The sequence below is a fragment of the Crocodylus siamensis genome, chromosome 8 (genome assembly GCF_052110815.1).
Source record: "Crocodylus siamensis isolate JL-2025a chromosome 8, ASM5211081v1, whole genome shotgun sequence".
NCBI classification, from domain to species: Eukaryota; Metazoa; Chordata; order Crocodylia; family Crocodylidae; genus Crocodylus; species Crocodylus siamensis.
This window is the reverse complement of record NC_143402.1, coordinates 59,942,708-59,965,305: the sequence shown is the minus strand read 5'-3', so window position 1 is coordinate 59,965,305 and position 22,598 is coordinate 59,942,708. Positions and strand designations below refer to the sequence as shown.

The window sequence follows — 22,598 nt, the reverse complement described above, 5'->3', positions numbered from 1 at the left end:
GCACTGTTGGCGGTGGTGGGGAAGAGCTGCAGGGCACACAGGCTCTGGGGTGGAGGGGGAGGACAGGGGGCATTTCTGACCAGCCCACAGCAGCTCCCCAGAATTGCTTATGCAGCCGACAGGCCCAAATAACTGCCCACCCCTGCTGTAGCCATTAGTCTACCCCTGTACTGCACTGAGGAGAGGAAGAAAGATGCACTTTTCCAGTCACCCCCAAGGCTGGGGACACTGACCTTTGCTGCCATCCTGGCCTTCTGGCCGGGTGATGAAGAGCCCAGGTCCTCGTGCATTCTGTCCAGCAACCAGAGCAGGAACTCCAGAGCGTCGTGTTGTGAATTTCCACGGAACTGAGAGCCGTATTTGGAGACAATATTCTGCAACGCAAGACACGGACAGAGGATTGGCTTTAATTTCAACTATCCAGTAGGGGATGGGTGAGCTCACAGTGGGGGAAAAGGGACAATGGGCAAAGGCCATCTCCTATGCAAACACATCACCTTAATCAGATCTTGGCACATCCTGCAAGTTAAGCAGGATTGGGAATGTCCCGGGCACCACAGGGTGCGTTGCTAGTGACCCAGTGGGGGCACTTTATCCCGCTGTATCTGTGATGCTGTGGGGCACTGAATGGCTAGAAAGAGACCTAGACTCTGCCTAACCGTAAGGCAGGGCAAGCAATTATTTGGCCCTGAAGGCCACATAGGTAGCTTTGGGAAACTACCAGCACCACCCCCCTTCCCAACAGCCCAGAGCCCGCATGTCCTGCAGGTCCTCCCTGCTACCTCCACCAGTGCTCAGCAGCAGCTGAGCGCACAGCCGTAGCCCACCCTGCACAAGACTTGTCCTGGCCAGAGCAGACCAGCTGTTAGCCACACACGCAGCCCTGCCCCCACACCACCAGTGGCAAGTGGCAGCTGGGCAGTAGTTGCTGCTGGACACGGGCAGGGCAGGGGGGGTCAGGTCTCGAGCAGGTGCAGGGCAGGCTGGGCTAGGACCGGGGCTGGGGCTGCGAGCACAGGTCCCCACCAGTCTCCATGGGACTGGGAGCTGGTGGCGGCAGTGGCAGCCAGGAGCCGCCACCTCGTGGGCTGCTTAGAAATGGAATCCAGGCACGGAGCCAGCGCTGGTGCTCCTGCAGGCCCAGGGAGAAGCGAGATGTGCCACAGGCCAGACAGTGCTTGGGACTGAAGGACCCACCGCAGGCTGGACAAAGCTCCTCCGCAGGCTCAATTCGGCCCATATTTTGCCCACCCCTGCTCTAAAGTTAACCCTTATTTTTCCTCAAGGCTAAAGAGTTGACCCAACTCCACCCAAATCCATAAATTTCTCCCTACCACTTCCATCAAATGGATATTCCTTCCCCACTCCCAGAAAGCACCAGGTTCCTAATGACACTGGCTCAGGACAGCTGCTGTAACTGACTCCAGAGACAGGTGAGGGATGAGGGTTTGGGGATCTGGACAACTGGGCACCTAAGAATGAAGCTCATATCACAAGCACATGGCCCTAGATACCATCTGACTGCTGGCTAGACAAGAACTTGTGGTCTTGAGGCAAGGTGCCCTGAAGCCCCTTCCCAAGGCCCCAGACCCTCCCATTATTGTCTCTTTACCAAATTGTTGGGGTCTTCACCTTGGAGAGCAACTCTTTGTAATGGGAAATAAAATACGGGACAATCATCCTGACACCTGTTCAATGATTCACTACCCAAAATGTCACCCACTGTGGAGGTCCCAAACAAATAATAAAGCTGCTAGTCAACTGTTGGCCATCCAGGGAAAGCAATTCCAGGCTGGTAAATTATTCCTCTAATTAATAGAGCCCCTCTGCCCATCCTGATTGCTTACCTTCATCTCATAGTGGCATCTCAAGTTGCCTGAATGCTTGGCACATAACTCAATGCTCTAAGGCAAATTAAGCCTTTGAGTTTCACTGTCAGTACCACAGGGTGGCAGGTGTTCTGGCTTCTGGAGGAAGCCAGACTCTTCTTTGAGGCTGTTTGCCAATACAGGGAATATTTTAAGGGAATAATTATCTCCGTTACGAGAGGAGTTTCATTATGACTGCATAATTCCAGCCCACCACCATTCAAGTGTCAGGTGCCACTGCACATCTATAACATGCAGAGCATGTTCCCTTCCATGCTCCTGACTGGGATTTGATATGATCCCCAGAAAATGCAGGACAGACTTTGCACTAAGACCAGTGCACCAGGACTCTGGGAGTTCAGTTAGTACAGTGCAGATGCCCATGCAGGGCAAACAAGCTCTGTCACTACCAGTATCACCTCCATGCCCAGAGGAGATCAGATGTCTACTGTTCTAGATGCCACATGCATGTGGAGGAAGCCCCTACCCCAAATACCATACAATCCACTAGCAGATACTAATAAGGCACTACTTTTTTTGGCCATTCTGCAGCCAGGACCCTGAAATTAAGTGATTTGCCCACAGTCATACAAAGTCAGTAGCAGAGCAAGAAACTGAACCTGCATTTCTCAAGCCCCCAACCAGCGTCTACAAGGGAAACTATCTTGCTCTTTGGTCAGACTTGAAGTTTTAATTTAAGAGCTCCTGGTCCCCAAGAACATCAAGTCACTGACCTTCTCAGGCCAAGAAAGTTGCACAGCCAGACCTGTCCCTCCCTGCGAGTGGTGGAGCCTAAAACTTCCTACACACCGAGGCTGAATAATGAGCCATTTTCTAGACACTGTTACACTCTCGTTAAGTGCAGCACTTGAAAAACCAAGGCAGGGCTGCCAAGGGCTGGGAAATCTGCAGCAAAAGCACATGTGGCAGGGCCTGTGCCAAGCAGAAAACAAAGCACTGGCCTTGTAAAAGCAAGCAGCTGTGCTGAAACACCGCCACACTGCTCAGGAAATTAATTACCGAGCTGCTGACACCCAGCAAAACCCAGCCGAGTCAAACAGCCCTGCTCCCTGCCTCACCCATTGAAGCGAACCGCGTGCTGGCAAGAGGTTCCACACTAGCATCCCCAGTGTCAAAGCACAACCACTACCCAGCAAGTGAGTACATATCAGAGGCAAGAATCAAACCTGGCCTGGACTGTGCTCCTATCCAGCAGCATACTTCCAGGCTGTGAAGAGCTGTGGGCTGATCTCTTCCCCTCTGTGCCTTTATTTCCCCACCCATAAGATGAGGATGATGAAACCACCCAGCAATGAGTTATTGTGATAGCTGTGGGTGGTTGATGCTATCTCCTGAGCTATCAGTACAGCCATTTAAGTTACCATATTAAAAAGCTCTCTCCCCTCTACAGCTTGCTCACCTACAGGGAAATCCTGCCCTGCCCCTCCATCTCCCCCTCTTCTACCTTGCTGCACTCTCTTTGGCCTAAATACACCTGTCAGCTCCTCTGAAAAGATAGCGACATGCCAGCAGGAGTCCAACAGCACCACTGTCTGTACAGACCTGCTCTGCCCTCGTCTCCTGGCACTCCAGCCCTTTCCCCTCAGGCCTGGTACAACCTCTTGCCATGACCTAGCTGCTAACATACTGGAAATGGCCAGGCTGAATTTAGCTCAGTGCTCAGGGAGACACCCTGGGTGCTGTAGCAAGGCTGTTGTTCAGTAGCTCCTCAAACTGAAGTTGCATGATTGGTGAATCTGGGTAATGAAGCCTTCCCCAATTAGAGCACTGATCAGCTGATGGCCTTGCAGCTGCAGCTACTAATCCCATAAAGGTGCACTCCTGCCCAACCCACAGCATGGAGGCCGTCCTGAATTTGCCCACCTCCTCTCTCATACACTCGGGCTGCAGTCAGCTCCATCTTTCCAGAGAGACCGAGACCATCTCACAAGAGCCTCCCCAAAACCACTGGAGACGCGGCAGTGCTCAGCCCTCATGTTTTCCAGATGTACTTCACCATGCCAGATTCCCAGCCCTGAAGAGTCTGGGTCTCTACAGAGTGGCAAAGCTTTCAGTGTCCTCAGTGGGCAGCCTGCACTAGCACTGCCTGCAATTCTTAGCTAAATTAAGAAACAGGACTTTATATGGCCCCTGGCACCAAGCAGGAGGGAGGCATAAATGTAGACCTGCAGTGAAATGACTCGAGGCAACTGTAATAAGGCTCACAGATGGGCAGGGCTCTTCTGTCTTCTATTTGGCGACACACTTTGATCAAAACCATTGCAGCCAGGTCAACATGACCAGTGTGGGCCAGATCAGAACTGGCAAGGCAAGGCCCAATCCCTTGAGCCAATTTACACCTGGATGAGAGTCCACATAGTGCCTTGCACTGTGCAGGACACCCCACCCCTTCTCCCACTCCTTGCCACCCAAGTCACCCTTGGAAAACAGGGCCTACCTGGCAGGAACTAAACTAAGACCCCAGAATTCATTCAGCTCCTGCACCAGTTAAGAATGAGGCATGAAGTCCAGCCAGCCATTGCAACTAGCAGGTCGGTCTCACCACTGGCAGACAACATACGAATTGCCGTCGCAGCAGGAATGAAATTGCCCTGTATGACTATCAACAGGGGCACTGGAGAAGAAGGGGCAGCACTGGGGAAAGGGACATTTCTGAACCTCCTGTAGACACAGGGACGTGCAGAGTGCAGGTTAGCAAAGAGCTGAGACCCAGTGTGGCCCTTCAGGCTTAACATGCTAGATACAAGCAGAGAGCTGACATGAGGCTGATATGGCATAGTCAAGTGCACAAACCAGAGTGCCTCAATCCTCAAATACAGCCTACCCCTGGTATCCTGTCTCTAGACTCACCCCATGACCTCCCACAGCATTGGGTGCTGGTGCTTTGCTTGCCCTGCCGTACTTACAGTCTCTACTGTACAAATGTGGACTAGGATTTTTCAAAGGACAGTCACTTAGCTAAATTTGGGCAAATTTCCAAACTTGGTGCACCCTGACAGAAGGCCATCTCACTGCCAAATTTCAAAGTCCCTGCTCTAAACCATTGGGATGCTGGAGCAGTTAAAAAATAGTGGTCCAAATGTTTTATTATGAGGCAAAACAGCATGCTTTTCCCAGCATCACGCTGAACTGGTTGAACCATTTGAACTGAAACCTTTCAAATTCCACCGGAGGCAGATACCAGCAGGAAAAATAGCCCAAATAGTTACCATTTAGCAAAGTTATAAACAACTGAAAACAGGATGTTAACAAGAACTGCCAGAGCCTCGACAGCAGGGCAGCACTACACTTCATACTGCACTGATGGTAATGCAGGACTGGAAGGTGCTCAAGTACTAAGTGTGGTGATTAACATCTGTCATGTAAGGAGCCCTTTTCCTGGACTTTCTTGAGTTACCAGTAATCTTTAAGGTCACTAGCGTGGAAAGAAGTTGGCGTGGGGGAAACGTTTCTTTCAGTTTGTTTCTTTGTGCACTGAAGCACACTTTGGGTGATATACTATTATCCTTTGTGCACCTAAGTGGCACTTACCAAGTGGTATAAGTGGCTTTTTGGCACATGTGCCCAGTTTGCAATTCTATTACCCCTTTAATGAGGATGCATAAACATACATGTATATACTGAGAAAGCTCAGTAGGCCACACACTGCCTAGACAGGTATGTGGCTATGTGAACACACCCAGTACCTTTGAGCACTGACTTAAATGGGGCACAGCTCTACTAGGCTGCCAAAGCCTTGACTGCCCCTTGCTGCTGGCAACAGGAATCAGGGGCACTCAGGGAAGGAGTGGGCACTGTGGGTTGTGAACCAAGGGCAGAAGTCACTCAAAGCTACTGGGGGCTTGTGTCCCTTATTCCTTCATGAGTCCCAGTTGCCTCAACCTCACACAACCTGGGAGACATCACTGCTACAGAGGCAGGTGTTAGTAGGGCCAGCAGCCAGGAGCTTAATGAAGTCCCTACTGCAACTGCTATCTTTAAATCACCAGGTGGATGGGGCAAGTCAGGTGAGGATTGAAAGGGTCTGCTGTGTTAACCCCCTGGCTGCTGGCTATGTCAACGCCTCTCCCCCACAGCAGCTTCCCAGGACACAGACTTGAGTTAGTGCTCTGCCCACACCCCCTGTGGACACACACATCACAAAACTATAGCTGGACAAAAGCCCATGATTAGTAGATGTTAGGGTCCAGAAGAGAAGCACAACCACTATCCAGCAAGTGAGTACAGTTTTAATAGTCAGCCTTGCCAGGTTGTGCTTCTCTTTGGTTGAGCTTCCCTTCCAAGTTTTAACCCCCAGAGGCAAGTGATTAGGACACTCACCAAGAAAGATGAAGACCCAGGTTCTAGGCTCTCTTCACTTGGAGGGGGTTTGAACCTGTATCTCTTTGACTGCTGTAACCACCAAGCCACAGGTTAGGCATTGTCCAATCTTCTCCAGCCTTCCTTTTGAAGCTGTCCCCCTTGGCAGCCATGAAAAGGAAATACATGGGGCCAAGAGGAAAAGGACAAGCAAGTGGTTCAGTGAAATGAATGCTGCTTTAGAAAGGAGCAGGCCTTGGGTTCCAGTTCGGACCTCCGTTGTCAATGGCACACTAACTGCTGTACTGCTCTCCATCCAATAACTATCAAATGCAAGGTACAGTGGCTCCGCTTCATGAGGGTGCTCCTTCTCTCTACCCCCCCTACCCTGACTTATGCTCAGGTGGGTGCACAACTGCCCAATCAGTGCACACACTTTACACATCCATACTAGAGGGGTAATGAAACTGCAAACTGCCCACAAGTCCCAAAAACACTACTTGAAAAAGTTGAATTGGGTGCACAAAGTGAAACAGAATCATGCCCCTGGGTACAGGAGAAATTAAGGAAGGGTACAGGAGAAATTAAGGAAGCTGACCACACACAATTTCTCCCTTGCTGAAAAATCCCCTCTGAACACCTAGAAGGTAGCCCTAATACAATGCTTTTAAAACAGAATTAAAAATAAATACGTCAAGTCATTCCACCTAAAGACATCTATATTAGAACATATCCTCCCCACCCCCAGTAATACTCCATTTCAAAATGCTCCAGGTGACCATTCATCTCACTGATGAGGGATGAATGCAGAGCCTTGGTTTCTGTATACTGCCCCACAGCATCTCTGGCCTTTCAGCTGAGCAAACAACACAGGTGGCTCTAGACTGCACTCCAAGCTCAATGTCAGCACAGCATAAATGCAGAGTAAGCCCCCTTTACTCAAAAGGAGCTATCCTGGATTTCTACTGGGCAGCACAAAAAATCTGGTACCTCCATGAATCTAAAAGAAATATGAGGAAATGAGACTTGAAAAACCCCAGTGCTGTTTCAGTGTGGATTTTGCTGAGAGGTGACCTGCTAATGCATTTAAATCTGAAATGGAAAAGGAAGGAAAACACAAAACTTTCCCCAAGAGAAGCCCTGGGGAAATCTTACATAACTGCCTTCTCAAGGCTTGCTCAAGCACTGCTCTCCTGCGGGTCCCTCCTCACTTAATGGATCCAGTTAGGATAGCGTATGATTTTCTGCCACTAATGGACTTCTCAAAAGCACCAGTGAGCTGATGCCACTTGTTTGGGTGATGAGTGGATTACTGCACTCCAGCAGCTGAGCGCTGCGTGCCAGCTTCATACATGCCTCCTGTTATTGACTTCCGATCTTTCTTTGAAGTCCTTGCCTTAGGGAGAGGCATTTATGACTGGGCAGGGCAGTCCAGCGGGACAAACTGCTCTGCCCAGCTCTCTGACCAGATCTGCTCCCAGAGGCTCTTCCTCTGGCGCTGCAGAGGAACGCTCTCCCCACTGCCTTCCTGATAAGTGGAGATAGACGGCAACCCTGCATCGCCATGAACTTCCACTTCTTACTCAGGTGCCAAGCACTTCCCTGCTTGTTTCTTACAAACAGAGGAAGAAATTGGGGTTCAGGCTGTTGTCTCATAGGACATGTTTGTGAAGGATTTCAGCACTGGAGACCTAAGAAGTCAGCACCCACGAGCAGATCCTAACCAGCTGTGCTCAGCTTCCAGCTGTTCCCAGTAGAACACCTACAGCCAGATTTTCAGACCAGTTCCTATCCCAGAGCATAGACATTTCTTCAAAAGCTGGACATTTCACCTGGTACCTAGGCAAGAACTGGGTCCTGAAAAGTTTGGCTTGTGTCCTTCTGCTGTGCAAGGATCAGCACTGCTCAGTTAAGGCTTCACGAGATGTGAGGAGACCTGGAAAGGAATTGGGAAGGGAACAGAGAGATTTGGTATGTAAGCTCCCAGGGCCACAACCAGCTCTGTAGAGCGCAAACAGCTGAGCATGGTCTGACTTGCTTCCCAGTCCCATTGTGCAGGGGCAGTTGGAGCTAAATGATGCAAGGTATTATTTATGGAGGCCTGGGTTCACATCCTGAACAGGATACAAGTGAGAGGAGATGAGGAAGGCTTACCTACCTCTGTCTGCCTGTGGTGAGGAACTAATACATTGTTTGGTGTTACCTGCTCCCAGCAGACCCAAAATTGGCACAGCAATATCTGCTGCAGTTTAGGATGGAAATTATGAGTCTAATAAAGGCCCAGGATACGAACAGGAGGCCTGACAGCCTAGAAGAGGAGGATGGTTGATGTTTGCCAGACCACATTTTGTGCCTTCATACAGAACAAGGCTTCACCTACCTCCAAATGGTAATGGCAGGATTTGCCCATACTGGGGCTCACACTCGCACACATTCTGGCCCTTCGCAGTAGCACCCATTAAGGCAACCAAGCTGGGCAGTTACATTTATCCCTTTTGGCTGTTGGCCCTGCAGGCAGCTTGCTGTGTCACTGTCACCCCTCAAATCAACAGCATCTAGGGCATCACTTGGGGTTCAGGTCAGGAGCATCTGCTTGCCTCTACCGATGGAGCCCCCGGTACATAGATAGCCCTTCTCAGCTGCAAGCGCTGACTAGTAAATTGCAGACCAGAGCCTATAAGTTCCCTGAGACTACGAAGTTAAAGTAATACTTTTACAAAATCAGAATCAGAGAAGCAGGACTGGAAGGGACCTCCATAGATCTAGTTCAACCCCTGCCTAAGGCAGGATCATCCCTATCCAAACCTTCCCATACAAATCCATTGTCTCTTAGCAAAATGACAGTCAGCCCTGACAACACAAGACATAACGCCCTAACCTGCCACAGGAAAAGCAGAGGGACCATGGCAGCCAAAGTCCTGCTGCTGTAAGGGTTGTAAACCTACACTTGAGAGATCCCAGGAAAAGGGCCACACACCCCACAACACAGGGGAAGGGAAAAATCCCCACAATCCATACCAGTCTGATCCTGGCGTAAAATGCCTTTCCAGTCCCAAATATGGTTGTTGGTCCAACCCTGAGCAGAGGGTGAAGACCCTCTAACCAGGGACCTCTGGGTTTAAGTCCCAGGAGGAGCACTGGCACACCCCAGCCAAATACCCAATGCCTGAGGAAGGCTTAAACAGGGGGGTTCATCCCTGTTACTGGGGACGGACTGGGAGACAGAGCCAAAGGGACTAGGACCGTTCAGCCATAAGGGGTGAGAAAAAAGACTGTAAGACTTTAATGTCCATCTCCTATGCAGGGCCCGAAGACACAAAAGCAGGCTTATACTGAGTCTGTGACCTACCAAGACTCCCAGGTCCTTTTCCATAGCACTGCCATGCAGCAAGGTGTCACCCATTTTGTATTTGTAGTTTTGATTATTCTTCAACTCCTATACAGGTCAGGAGAGATGGGGCCTCTGACTGATAGGAAGTATACAGGCACAAGGGTTCCTCAGCCACCCTACCTCTATGCCTGGCCTGCCATGAGTATAGGCACTGAGCCAGCGCTACTCTTCATGAGACCCCCTGTATGACTAGCTCTTCATCTCCCAGTGTGAAAAGGATCTGCAGCTTTCTCCACCAAGCCAGAACACACAGGGGTGCCATATGGGGCCAGAGCAGGAATACCCCCAGAGCAGCTCCACTGGGGTAATGAAGGCAAGACCCTTTTGCAGGGAGGTTCAGGGGGTTGCTATGTAGCTGTAGGTCCATCAGTCCTACTTCCCCAGCATGCTAGGATGCAAGAGCTGTGCAACCCAGCACACAGGGATGGCACAAATGCCAAGAAAACAGAGTTTCCCTCAATCCAAACCTCTCCCACCATTGCAACAGCAAGGCAGTTTGACAGCATGGCTGCTCCAACAGGAACTGTTTGCCCACTTCTTCTCTGATGCTCCTCTCAGTACTTTCCTGTAACCTGCAAGACTCCTTGACTACTCAGCATGACCAAATCACTTGCTGCAGCATCAGGCGAGTAAACTCCAAGGGACCTACCTGCCCCTTCCCGCAAGCTCTGCCCCTACCCTGCTGCAGACAGGGAACTCCTGGGCTCCAGGTGCTGCACAAGAGCCAGTACTTCCCCTTCTTGAGGGGGATTTGGGGGTTTTCTGCCAGATGCATCCTCTTGCCAGGTCTTTATTCACCAAGGGACAAAATAATTAACCCAGGTGCAAACTATAGCTAGAAAGTGCAGAGAAGTCTGCTAGTGGATTGCTGGGAAACAAAAACAAAACAAAACAAAAAAACCACTTTCTGGCCCTGCAGTGCCCACCTTCCCAAAGGAGTAATATGCAGACTTCATGCAGTCGGTCACTTCTCCCACCACTGAGATGTAACCCATCCTGGGGTATCGCACTGCAGACAACTAGCAGCCACCTGGCAAGGCTTACTCTTAAGACAGGGAGAGAAGAATACCACACCCAGCTAGGGCCCGCAGGGAATGCACAGAGGGGCGCGAGGAACCTCCCTAAGCCCCGAGACTGAAGCACATGTTAAGACTTACCTTAATCTGTACATGTCTGTTAACATCCATGCAGTGAAATCCCAGCATTTGGTTGTCAAAAATGTAAAAACCACCTCTCCTTTCTCAGCTGTCATACCCCTGGGCAGATCTGTCAGAGGCCAGCATCTGCTCCTGGGCACCCTGCAGAGTCTGCACAGCTGAGGGGAGGGAGGGACCCGACTTCCAGCCTCTCTTATGTGGCATCTACAAGATTGTCAACCAAGGTGCCAGCTGCAGGGCAGGCGCAGAAGTCTGTTTCTGCACACCAGCACTCCTACCAGTGACAGGTGAACTACAACCTGTGCTGGCAGCAGCCCAGGGATTCCTGGAGAGAGAATTCAACCCTGAGGATCTTTTCCTGAAGATGATGGACAAGTCAGAGACTCCAACATGACTCTGCTGTAGCTAGTGTGTAGTAAGGTGAAAAACCAGGTAGCACAAGTCACTGGAGATGAGCTGGAAAGTGTGCCCACATGACTTGCCAGGCACTGTTATTGCCCTTGTCCTACTACCCGATGGGTTTCTGTCCACTGACCCACAAGCAGCACAGGTGCACAACAACCATGCATTGATCACTGCCTCCTTGCTCATAGACTCAATGGCTTCACCACAGGCCATACATGACAGATCAACTCCTGCTGGCTGTGGGGCCTCCAGAGCCATGGCCCAAGTGCAAAAGAGAGACCAAAAAGGGGGATTACTCTGCCTGAGGTGTCACCCCGTGATGATCTGGGGGATGGAGGTCCCCTGGCTTGAGGGAAACCAGAAGGTTCTGAACTCAGTGGATCACTGGCTAAAGGGGAGGGGAAATGGTACAGCAGCTACTGCAACCTTGGAGCAACAGCTAGTGCCCACAGCCTGTGCTGGGAAGGATCCTGGTGCCCCCAGCAAACACCCATGAGCTCCACATGGAGGAAAACACACCTTCAGGGAACTGTAACCTGCCATGCTGGAAATGACACCAACCCAGTGGAAAAAGCAATATATTAAGCTGCCCTCAGGTATGAGCAGTCCTGTCATTCATGGACTATTAACCTCAGCCTTCAGGCAATATCCATTATATCTTAAGCAATCCTAATGTACTTGTCCTCAGCGATTCTCAGAGGGCTTTGCACAGCTGAATAAGTAACTCCTTCACTATTTTACGGGCAGGGAAACTAAGGCACAAAGTCCGGAAGTTACTTGCCTCAAGTCCCAATGCAACCTGGCTCCTACTCTAGGATCCCAACATAGCAGTTCCCAAAATTCATAGGCCAGCAAACCAGTGTCAGCCCTCATCACTTCAGACAGGCCACTTTGTACCTTCCTCCTCAAAGAGGGTGGAAATGGAAAATGAAAATGGTAAATGAAAAAGGACCCAGCACGATCTGCAGACCTTACATGGTCTCAACGGAAGTGAAGTGGGGAACAACTGGGAACCGCTACCCTAGCTCACCTCACTGATCTCATGAACTACAGCAGCCTTGGAAAATGCTTTCCTTCTCTTGGCCTATGATTACTCAGTGTTTCTGTTGGAGGGAATATAGGTACCGAAGGGAAAAACACATCACAGCTACCATGCACAAAAGGAAGAGCAGGGAGAGAAGAATCGCAAGATCCAGGATCCATCCAACTGTATCATGTCTCCAGTAACATGCACCAGAAGAAGCTGCAGTCTCTATATCAGAAAATTTGGTACTAGCTAGCCTACAAAGGGAGGAAGGAGTTCCTTCCCCAGCTGAGACAATCTGCTGCTCATGCTCTTACCCATGAGACACTATAATAATCGTGGCAAATTTTCACCCCATGTAATTTTACCCCAAATGTTTCTATATTCCAAATACACCTCTGAGGCTTTCTGAATCTTGTTCTCAACAAAATCTTGTGGCAATAAATTCCACAGGACGTTATGCATTATGGAAAGCTACACATTTTTTAATCAGTTTTGAAACTGGGAGGTAACAAATTAAATTGACCCATTTTTCTCATCACAGAAGGAAAGATGAAAAGGAGCAATTGGGAATAAATGGAGTAAAAAGAGTAAACAGGTTCAGTCTTTGCAGTTCTTGCCAATGAAAACGTTCAGGTTTGGGGGAGACTCCATCTCTGAATCCTGCTTATTTCTTGTGTACTGTTTGTGACCAGAACTGAAAAATGGATCCCAGGTAAGGACAAAACACTGACCAAGAATCTTACAAACCCACAGTATTTGTGCGCCGTTTCTAAATTCACTGCATGAACTCACTTGCTGTACTGCTTGCTGCTGCTGCTCTACAGAAAGCAGAAGTCTTTGCAGACCTGGCCCTGGCCCAGTGACTCTACCTTCTTTGTCCCGAGCGGTTGTAGCTAGCCTAGAAGCCAGCACTTCAGGTTTCTGGTCTTCCTTCCTTGGGACACTGCCTTGCAGTTCCAGCCCCCACTGATTTGATATCTGCCCAGTCACTGACAATGGCAAATGCAAGGAGCAGCAAACAACGGCACCCCAAGGGCAGACCCCTCTTGGCAACTAAATCTGCCATCCCAGAAGGAACCGTTCCAGGAAAGACAAGTGGGAGTGTGACTGGAAAGACATCAAAGCTGGGAGTTGATAGCTACTGACAGAGCCAACACCTGTGTCCCCCCCTCCTTGGGTATTGGAGTAACTGCCCAATTTGGTTTCTGACCAATATCACGTTACCTGTGCTTGATTAAAAAGAAAGGAAGATGGAACAGCAGCCAGCAGAGACGAGGATTAGCGAGTCCAGCCATGTGTCTCACACACTTCCACAGCTACTAATTTGTCGGTCAAGTGAAGTCACCTCCTGAAACAATTCCCGAATGTCACTTAACTAAATTTTTCAAAAGTATCCAAGCGGTTTTGAAGCCCAAATCATACGAATGCTTAGTTGTTTTTTAAAATGGAATAAAGGCTCTGGGGTCACTTGAGCACTGATGAAAACTTTACCCCACCACAAACAAAACCTTGTATGCACTAGAACTGCTCCAAAAAGCAACCACTTAGCATACTGAGAAATTACTTCTCCAGCCGCTGTCCTGTTATTAGGACATTTGATCACGTTATAAGCAGGAGCTTTACTAGATTTAGCTGCCTCTTGGATCTCCCTCAACAGCATGCATTGAATATCTGTGTCATGTCTTGTAGGCCAGCAGTATAACTTCCCATTCCCCCCAGCATATCTGTGATCTGCATTCTTATGAACTGGGATTCTTACCCATACAGATGCTACCAAGTGGTTCTCTACACTCAGAAATATTTTCTCATTGGATCTTAACTTGTGGTGTTACTTATGCACGCTAGAACCCATTTGAACACATACAACTCTGCACTTAATATGCCAACAGCTTTTATGCTCAGGCAACATAAAAAAGCCAAGCTGTTCTCATTCCACCATCTCTCAGTGTTGCCCACTATGATACAGGGCTCTCCCATCCCCAAGCTGCCAAGTCCACCCATTTGTGCTTCCCAAAGGCAGAAAGAGACATCACCAAACCAAAGTGAATCAGCTGTAACAGGACATGGGACGATTGTCCCTGGTCCAAGGATTCCCAGGATCCCTTGTTCCCTGGCACCGGGTCCTGCTCTGACCTATGCCTCACATGGAGGCATGGGTCCTGGCACAGGGCAGCAAAGAGCAGCACAGGAGCCAGGGATCCCTGGTGCCCTGTGGTTCCATGTGGGGAGCCATGCTGACCCATGCCATGCTTCTGCCTCAAGCATGGATCAGCACAGTTCCTGGCAAGGTGTGGACTCGCTGACCTCCATGTGACGAACGGGTCAGTGTGGGTCCTGACAAGGAGGTACAGGAGCTGGGGAATTCCTGGGGGCTCATGACTCCTTGCAGGGACCTGTACCGAGTCCTGCACTGACCCGGAAGTACAGATCAGCACAGGTCCTGGTACAGGAGCCAGGTGATCTCTGGTGCCCCACGACTCCACGTGGGACTGTGCTGACCTGTGCCTTTGCCTGAAGCATGAGTCAGTGCTGGTCCCAGCATGGGGGTGAGGACACAGGAGCCAGGTAAACCCTGGCACCCTGTGGCTCCACGCAGGGACCCAAATTGGCCCATGCTTCACACAGGGGAGAAGGATCAGTGCAGATCCCACACATGGAAGCACAGGGCACCAGTGATTAGCTCCCCACCCCTGGATGTACGCTGACCTGTGTCCCTCCATAAGGTACAGGTCAGCATGAAGGCCTGAGGTTGCATGGGTCCTGGCATGGAGGCACAGGGCACTCCCCAGGTCCCATGCCTTCATGACAGGACCAGTGCAGGCTTTCCCTGCTTACAGAGACGCATCCTGGGCATCTCTGTAAAGTGGGTAAAGCCAGGCAAGTGCTTCACTGACTTGAGGGCCTGATCCTACTGGACTGTGTAGGATCATACACCTCCGGTTTCCAGAGCATCTGCCCAAAGCTGCCCACCCTCTCCCACCACAAAACAAATAGACATCAGCTGCAATTAACTGGCAGAATTTACGAGTACCTTTTGTCACACCACGGACATGGGACAACACAAGGTAGGGACATCTATTTGCTTGGCATCTGCACTGCCATAAACATTATTATGGAAGCACAAATGTGACATCTGTTTCTATGCCAACACATAATCCACTGGCAGCAGCACAAGCATGATAGTACTGTACGTCACAAAGCTTCAGAGCTAGATGTGCTTCCATTGTGCTAGGTGCTGCACATGCAGAACATGAGACAGCAGGGTTGGGATTTGCAAAAACACCTCAGGGAGTTGGGCACTTGCTTTTCAGTGTTATTGGGGCATCAGACTCCTTCATATTCATTGCAGCGTTCATTACTCAGCTCCTTAGTTGAATGCTACACGACATTTCCAGGGTCCACATCTGGAAATTCACCGTATCTTCTGGCCCACCCTTCACTGGGTACAGGGCCACAGGCCCAGGACCTGATCCAAAGTCCATCTTGCACAGTAGAAGACTCTGTAATGACTTCAGTCAGCTCTGAACTAGGGCCCGTGTGTGCATGTATTCTAGCCCCATTAAAAGTCATCTTCCCTCCATTAACATTGTATCTGGCAGCCTGGATTCTTTGCAGGAGGTTTACCCTTTGGTTTATTGCTAAAAAAGATATGTAAGAAAGAATTAGAAGAAAGGGCAACAACAGCAATAGGAGACTAGAACAAGAGGGGAAGAGAAAAGCAAGAAACAAACAAGCTGTCTTGGCCGGGCTGGATCAGAGAATCCAGCATCGCAACCAGCTGCCAGGATGAGCCTATTAAGGAAGAAAAGTGTTTAGTGCCGTACATTCATCCAGCCAGCAGCAAGGAATGACTGTAGCTCCCACATGTTGCAGGAAATCCCAGGGCTTCTAACAGAAATGAAGCCAGCATCTGTGAGACGTTTGCTCGCCATTTGTGTACACCAGCCAGGACAACACAGCCTGACAAGGCAGGACAGCAGCGAGTCTGCAGGAACACTTCCATCTCCATACAGAATTTATTCCCCTGGGAAAGTCTTCCTCCGCACATGACCTCTGGCTCCGAGAGAGCTTCTTACAAGCACAGGCTGGTCAAGTGTACCCACAAGGTCAAAGCAGCTTCGGCTCAGAGTATGACTTTGTTCCTATTGTTATACACCAGACCCTCTGGTTGGTGCCATCCCTGCCCAGCTACCAGGGGTTGCCAGCTGGCAGATGAACACTGCACGCTCAGCCAAATGAATGAGGAAGCTGAGCAGTGGGGGAAGTTATACAAGCACTGTACTTTGCTGGCATTGCTCAATGCTGGGAGAAGTCGCACCACAGCTGTCACTCTGTGACCATGATACAAGAGCCAGTCAGGTCTCCCACAGCTGAGATAGTCTGCTCAATACAAAGATCCCAGGTGTGAGAGGAAGCCTGAATCCAGGACTGGACTGGGCAAAAAAAGCAAAAGAGCTTCTGAGGGCCAGACCAGGGTGGGGCAAGGGGGGCACCAGCTCCCACTGCTGCACGCAGCCACATTGGCAAGGCAGTTGTGGCGGCAAGGCTGGAGCTGGTGATTTGCAGAGACTGTTATCACTTTGCTGTACAGCGCAGGAGGAACTTTTACAACCCTGCTGCACAGTGAGCTGGGAGCTACTCTCTGTGGTCTCTGGGAGGCAGAGCCTGCCCTGCCACCCTCCTGCCTTTTGCTCTGTACCAAGTTCATACGGCTGCACAGCACTCCCAGGCCGGGCCGGCCAGGATAGGATTACCGAGGGCATTCCTGGACACTCTTCAGGGAGCTTACACAACAAGCGATCTGTGTGTGATGCTACGGCATCAACTGCTCCCTCTCGTGCCCTTCCAGTCTCTTAGAAACAGGGAACCAGAGGGGGAGATTTTATTCTGCAGGAATGTAAAATCATCTGCGACTTCAGGGACAGTGGGATATTTTCTCAATAGGCCTCTTCATCCTCTCCCCCTCCCTCATCTCCTCACTCTGCTGTTTCCTAGAAACAAAGCCTGAAGTTCATGGCCAGTTCACACTGCTTTAAACATGATCATAATCAAATGCAGAACATGCATGAGTGGTGCAAGAGACAGCCTTCTAACCAACAGGTGCAGCAGGGAGGGAAGGGGCAATGTGACATGGGACAAGACACCAGAGCTTTAATATGCTGGGCTGGCATCACAATATGGGTTTCTATCCTCGGATGGGAGCTTTCTGAAAGGCTTATTAGTTGCATACATACATGAATTCCACCCACTTGTAGCTTACAGCAAGCTCTAGGTGGGCACCTAGTACCAGGAAAATTTGGGACTGCAGCAGGTATTTCCCTACCGCCTTACATCAGCCACACTCAGGTTGCAGCTGAAGAGCAAAGTGGGCTTTGTACAGCAATGCACATTGGCCATCAGCCACCTTACCATCCACGTCCACCTCCCCTGCGTATCGCCATGTCACAGGGGCAGAGGCACACTAGAGACTTGCTCAGAGTGAGGCCAGAAGAAGGACCAGGAATGGGAGCCCAAACCCCTGCCTGCTTGCCGCTGCTCGGACCAATAATCTTCTCAACGTCTCTCTCTCTCTCCCAAAGCCTGTGGCTGAATAAGACTTGAGGGAAGAGGAAAGTAGTTTTTCTAGACAATGCTGGACCTCACTCAGCCTGCCATGTGCCTCTCAAGCACAGGGCAACCATACAAGAATTCAAGCCCAGAAGGGCCACTGGGTCACCGGAGTCTGAGTCCGTCCTTTGCTACTGCAGATGCCCACATCCCATCACTAACATGACATACACAGGACAAACCGGACAGTTCTGTGACGGGGTTTCAGAGCAATTAGCTCACAGCAACTTTATCTAGGTTGGAACAACATTTCTCTTACAGTCAGTCCCTCATCTTTAAAAGTGAGTTCCCCCCCAAGAAAAAAAAAGCCTCTAATGGATTCAACAAGTAGAAGAGGGAATCCACCCCTAGCAAAATACTGGAGTTGAGGAAAGGGGGAAATGTGTCAAGCAGTAAACTAAAGCACCATCTGAAAACACAAAGTTCAGGGGGCCCCGAGGTCTGCCTGCAAGTTACAGAATCTGTTTCTCCTTTTCAATTTGGGGAAACAACAGGAGCCCAAACAATTTATCTTTAAGAGAGGCTGCCGTCACGGCATCTAATCTTCTGTGAGATTGTTAATCAAGTAACCTAGCAATATGGGATTTACTAAAGCAAGGGGTCAAATCATTGCCCCACTGATCTTTGCATATGCTCCACCTGCCTCAGAGTGGTCAATACCAAATGATTCGGGGAATGAAAATGCCCTGCATGACAAGCCTGAGAGAGCTTCCCACGAGCAGCAGATTATGCCCTGCAATTCTTTAATTTAGAGGTCCCCAGCCCTCTCAATAAGCGTCTACAACCCCTACTGATATTAGCAAGGATTACCTGCACCCCCATGTGGCAGAGGGAGCAAAATTTCCACACAGCAACTGCAAGAACAGTGATAGTCTTAAAATAAAAGGAACCGTGGTCTCAGATAAATAGCTTGTGAGGCTTTACAGCCCCTCATAAACCCTCCCCGCTCTCCTGCATTGCCAGAGATCTTATTTTAAAGGGAGATTGAAAACAAGGAGGAAATTCATGCCACATGCAGATAACCACCCAGAGGGTAGAAATTCAAAGTTAAGGCTGAAACATTTTTCCTCCCTCTGTGCCTAGGGATTACAGTCATCTGAGAAGGAGGGGGCCTCTGATCATTATATTTATTTAGAGAGGAATATTGTGCTCATTATTACAATAGCTGGATCCATGCTACAGGAATTAAAAACAAATTAATTGCAACCTGTTGCTGCAGATGCCACCTTAGCCTCCATCTCCTTCAATGCTGGAAATGCCCCTCGCCAAGAGGCCCAGATTAAGGTTGGGGAGGAGCAGGGCAGAAATGGGATCCATCCCACAAATCACAGTGCTGACTGGGGGCAGTTCACTGGCACCACACCGAGCCAGACCCTGCATTCTCATGGCGAGCCGCAAGCCTCTCAGGCGGCTTCCCCTGCAGCGGGGTGAGCCAGATCTACGGCACCCAGCAGCTGCTAAGGGCTGTACCCCAACACCCGGCAGCAGTGACACTCACACTGGTCAACTGTTCAAGGGCAGGAGGCATCCAAGCTCCCCAAGACTCTCAAGAAAAGAGGGGTTAGGACCAAATCACGCAACTCTTTCTGGGTGTCATTGGCCACAGTAGTCACAGCAGCCGCTTAGATCAGGCTCTAGACTGAACTTCACTGCACACCAGCAGTAGCTCGGTACAGAGCCCTGCCGGCCTACGGTGGGAAGGGGCTGGGAAGCCTTAATCCCAATCCAAGGCATGCCAGCTCCTCCATCCCAATTTTCACATGGGTGGCAGGGAAGGCTCAGCAAAGATTCGGGAAGAGCCGAGATGTTTCATTTTCATCTCTGGAGTACTTTAGAAACTTCAAAACCACCATCAGTGAGCACTGGGGCTTCCCAGCAACGCCCAGCTGCAGAGACCCTTCCAACAAGAGTCCACCCTGGCAGCGTGAGCCTAGGGCTGCGTTTGGTAGCCGGGTTGGTGCAAGACTAAAAGAAGTGCAAAGCACTACAACTCTCGGTTCAGAGATGACACCTTTTACGAGACAACTAAGAAATCGCAAAACAACTGCACTGTAGGAACTGGGACACCCGGGTATGCGGGCATCGGGCCAGAGGCTGTGTTGCTCTTAACTCCCCGCTGTGAGCATCCCCTTTGCTTGGGCCAGCAGAGCACTTCACAGGTGGAGGTGCAGCCCCACGCTGCCTGATGCGAAAGATGAGGACAAGGAAGAGAGGCTGAGCCCTGCAGGCCTGGGTCGGCTGTCCCCCTCTCGCACGCGGCCAGCCGTGCGGGTGAAGAAACACGCGGACGGCAGGCGCGGAGGGCCAGGGAGGTGAAGCAGCACCCCCGCCCGCGGGCTCCTACCTTGAACTGCACGGAGAGCTGCGGGGTGTAGTCCAGCGTCCAGAGCGCGCGCACCAGCGCCGCCAGCTGCCGCGTGACCTCGCCGCGGGCGCGGAGCGGCGCCAGCGCCAGGAACTCGGCCAGCAGGTCGGTGTTGCTCAGGCACTGCACCACGGCGTTCATGAAGCACGTGTTGCCGTGGTTCCTCAGCCCCTGCGCCCCGGGCGCCCGCGCCGGCTCCGGCTCCCGCTCCGCCGCCCGCCCGCTGCCCGCCCCGGCTTGGGCGCTGGGCGGCGCCGCCTGCTCCCCGCGCGGGGCGGCGGCGGCGGCGCCGGGGCCGGGGCCGGGGCCGGGCGGCGCCGGGGGGCAGCGGAAGCCGCCGTCGTCGTCCTCGGGCTCCGGCTCCGCGCCGCCCGCCCGCCGCCGCCGCCGCCGCCGCCCGCCGCCCCGCAGCGCGATCAAAGTTTGCAGCACGCGGCCCACGAGGCCGCCCAGGGCGCGCACGGCTCGGCGCCGCCGGCCCCGGCCCCGCTCGCCCATAGCCGCTCCCGCCGCCGGCACCGTCCTCACCTGCGGCCGCCGCGTCCCGCCCTGCCCGGGCTGGGGCTGGGGCTGGGGCTGGGGCGGGGGGCGGCGCTGCGCTGCCGGGGCTCCGGGGCGGCTCCTGCCCGGGCTGCGCGCAGGTGGCGGGGCCGCTCCCTCCCCTCCCCCGCTGCGGGCGGGCGGAGCTCGGCTCGGGAGCGCTGCCTGCATCGGCCCGCGGGAGCTGGCGGGGCAGCGGCGAAGCAGGAGGCGGTGCCCCGGCCGGGGGCAGCCCGCGCCGGGCCGGCGGCTCCCCCGCGTTGTTCCCCTGGGTGAGCTTCGTGCTGAGAGGCAGCCTAGGCTGGGAGGGGTGGGCTTCACCCACATGCCGAGCGGCCGGCCCCGGCGGGTGCGTACGCTGTAGGGGAAGGCGCCGTCTCCCCCTCGGTCAGGTTAGTTTCCTGGGCTCAGGAGGCAGGGAGCTTTGCCACGTTGCCTGTCTGGAGCCCCGAGGTGCATGGTCTTTAACGCATTCATCTTCGCAGCCCTCCGCGAGACAGGGAAGAGCTCTCGCCGGCTGCATAGCTGAGGGGTGCGAGGCCCGGAGGCGGGAAGAGGCTCCTGTTGTCTCATTCCCACTGATTTCACTTGACTACCTTTGTGGATTTCAGTCCAACGCACTTGCCCAGGGTCACCCAAGGAAGAGTCAAGAACTGTGTCCAGGTATTTCAAGTACCAGGCTAGCACCTCAACCACTGGATTATGCAGCCCTGCAGGATTTCTAACAAAACAGCAGCTTTGAAATGCAGTTTTTAAAAATCAAGTTTTATACCAAATCATTAAAACATTTGTAGAGGAAAGGCTTTTTGTGACCTTTTGTTGGACCAGCTGTATAGTTGAAAGTTGTTGGACAAGCTTCTGAGCATCAGGTCCCTTAGGTCTGATATTTCTAGTTGTGCAAGATCATGGGAACAGCTTCCCTTCACTGATACGCCTAAAACATTGTTCCCAAATTACCTTGACAGCAAGGATCAGGAGTGCACTGCACTATTTCAAAGACTGCCCCTGCTCCTAGACAGATGTGCCTCAACCTTCCCAGTCACCAACACCGAACAGTTTAGAGCAGGAAGCAGGACAGTGGAGGAGATGTCAACAGCACTGTAGAAAGTGAGGGGGGATGGGAAATGCCCATCCTCTTCCCCCTGTGCTTGGGGCCCATAGTGCATAATGAGTGTTACTGCTCAGTCGTGGTATTACAGCAGTTCAGAGAGACTCCAGCTGGACTCAGGACCCCTTTGCGGGCATATTGTAGGAAGCAGTTTCTATTCTAGAGCAAATGAATCACACAAGCTCCAAACCCAGTCCTGGTCCCTGGGGCCCTGTCTGTTCACCGTCCCTCCCAGCCCCAGATCCACCAACAGCCACCCAGTTGTTTGCAACTCCTCTATGTTACCCTGGAGACCAGCAGGTAGGGTAGATGGCTTTGGAGCCGTTTAGAGCCATGCAGGACAACCTTTTTCCAGGCCTGCCACAAATTAGCCCCTTACTTTTCAAGTGTCACTCCAGTCACCGTCCCCTGCCTGCTCTGCTTTCTGCTCCCTGCCTGATCTGCCATGTGCAGGGGCTGCCCATGCCATTGCAGCACGCGTGCCACAGGTTGGCTGCCACTGCACTAGCACATAGCCCAGCATCCCCTCCCCCAGTGTCATTCTCAAGTTTTCTGTAAACAGAGAGCTGGAGCCCAGCTGGTGCCTGCATTTGGGAGCCTCCAAGACTTGCCTCTGCCTGACTGTAGGTCACTGGCTCATCCTAGGTGTCCACAGGACTCCTAGGTGCAGGGGCCAGGTTACGGCAGAAACAGCCGTGCAACTGAAAGGCATCCTTTCCATTTTGTGTCATTTCAGATACTGCATGTCACACAGGGTGAATCACACCTTGCCCGTGCTTATCTCTCTCTCTCTCTGTGGCGGAGATGTGT

The 22,598-nt window shown here is 51.7% G+C and overlaps 1 protein-coding gene across 1 annotated transcript in view; it reads right to left on the bottom strand.

Annotated features, from left to right (window-relative positions):
* Nucleotides 1–21,298, bottom strand: part of USP43 (ubiquitin specific peptidase 43) — a 195,554-nt gene extending 174,256 nt beyond the window's left edge. The window contains exons 1-2 of the mRNA XM_090061053.1: nt 20,120–21,298; nt 234–374 (exon numbers count right to left, since the gene is read on the bottom strand). Of these exons, the coding sequence (XP_089917179.1) occupies nt 234–374; nt 20,120–21,007 (1,029 nt within the window). The 5' untranslated portion in view covers nt 21,008–21,298. The remainder of the gene's footprint in view (nt 1–233; nt 375–20,119) is intronic.
* Between the last annotated feature and the right edge of the window lie 1,300 nt (nt 21,299–22,598).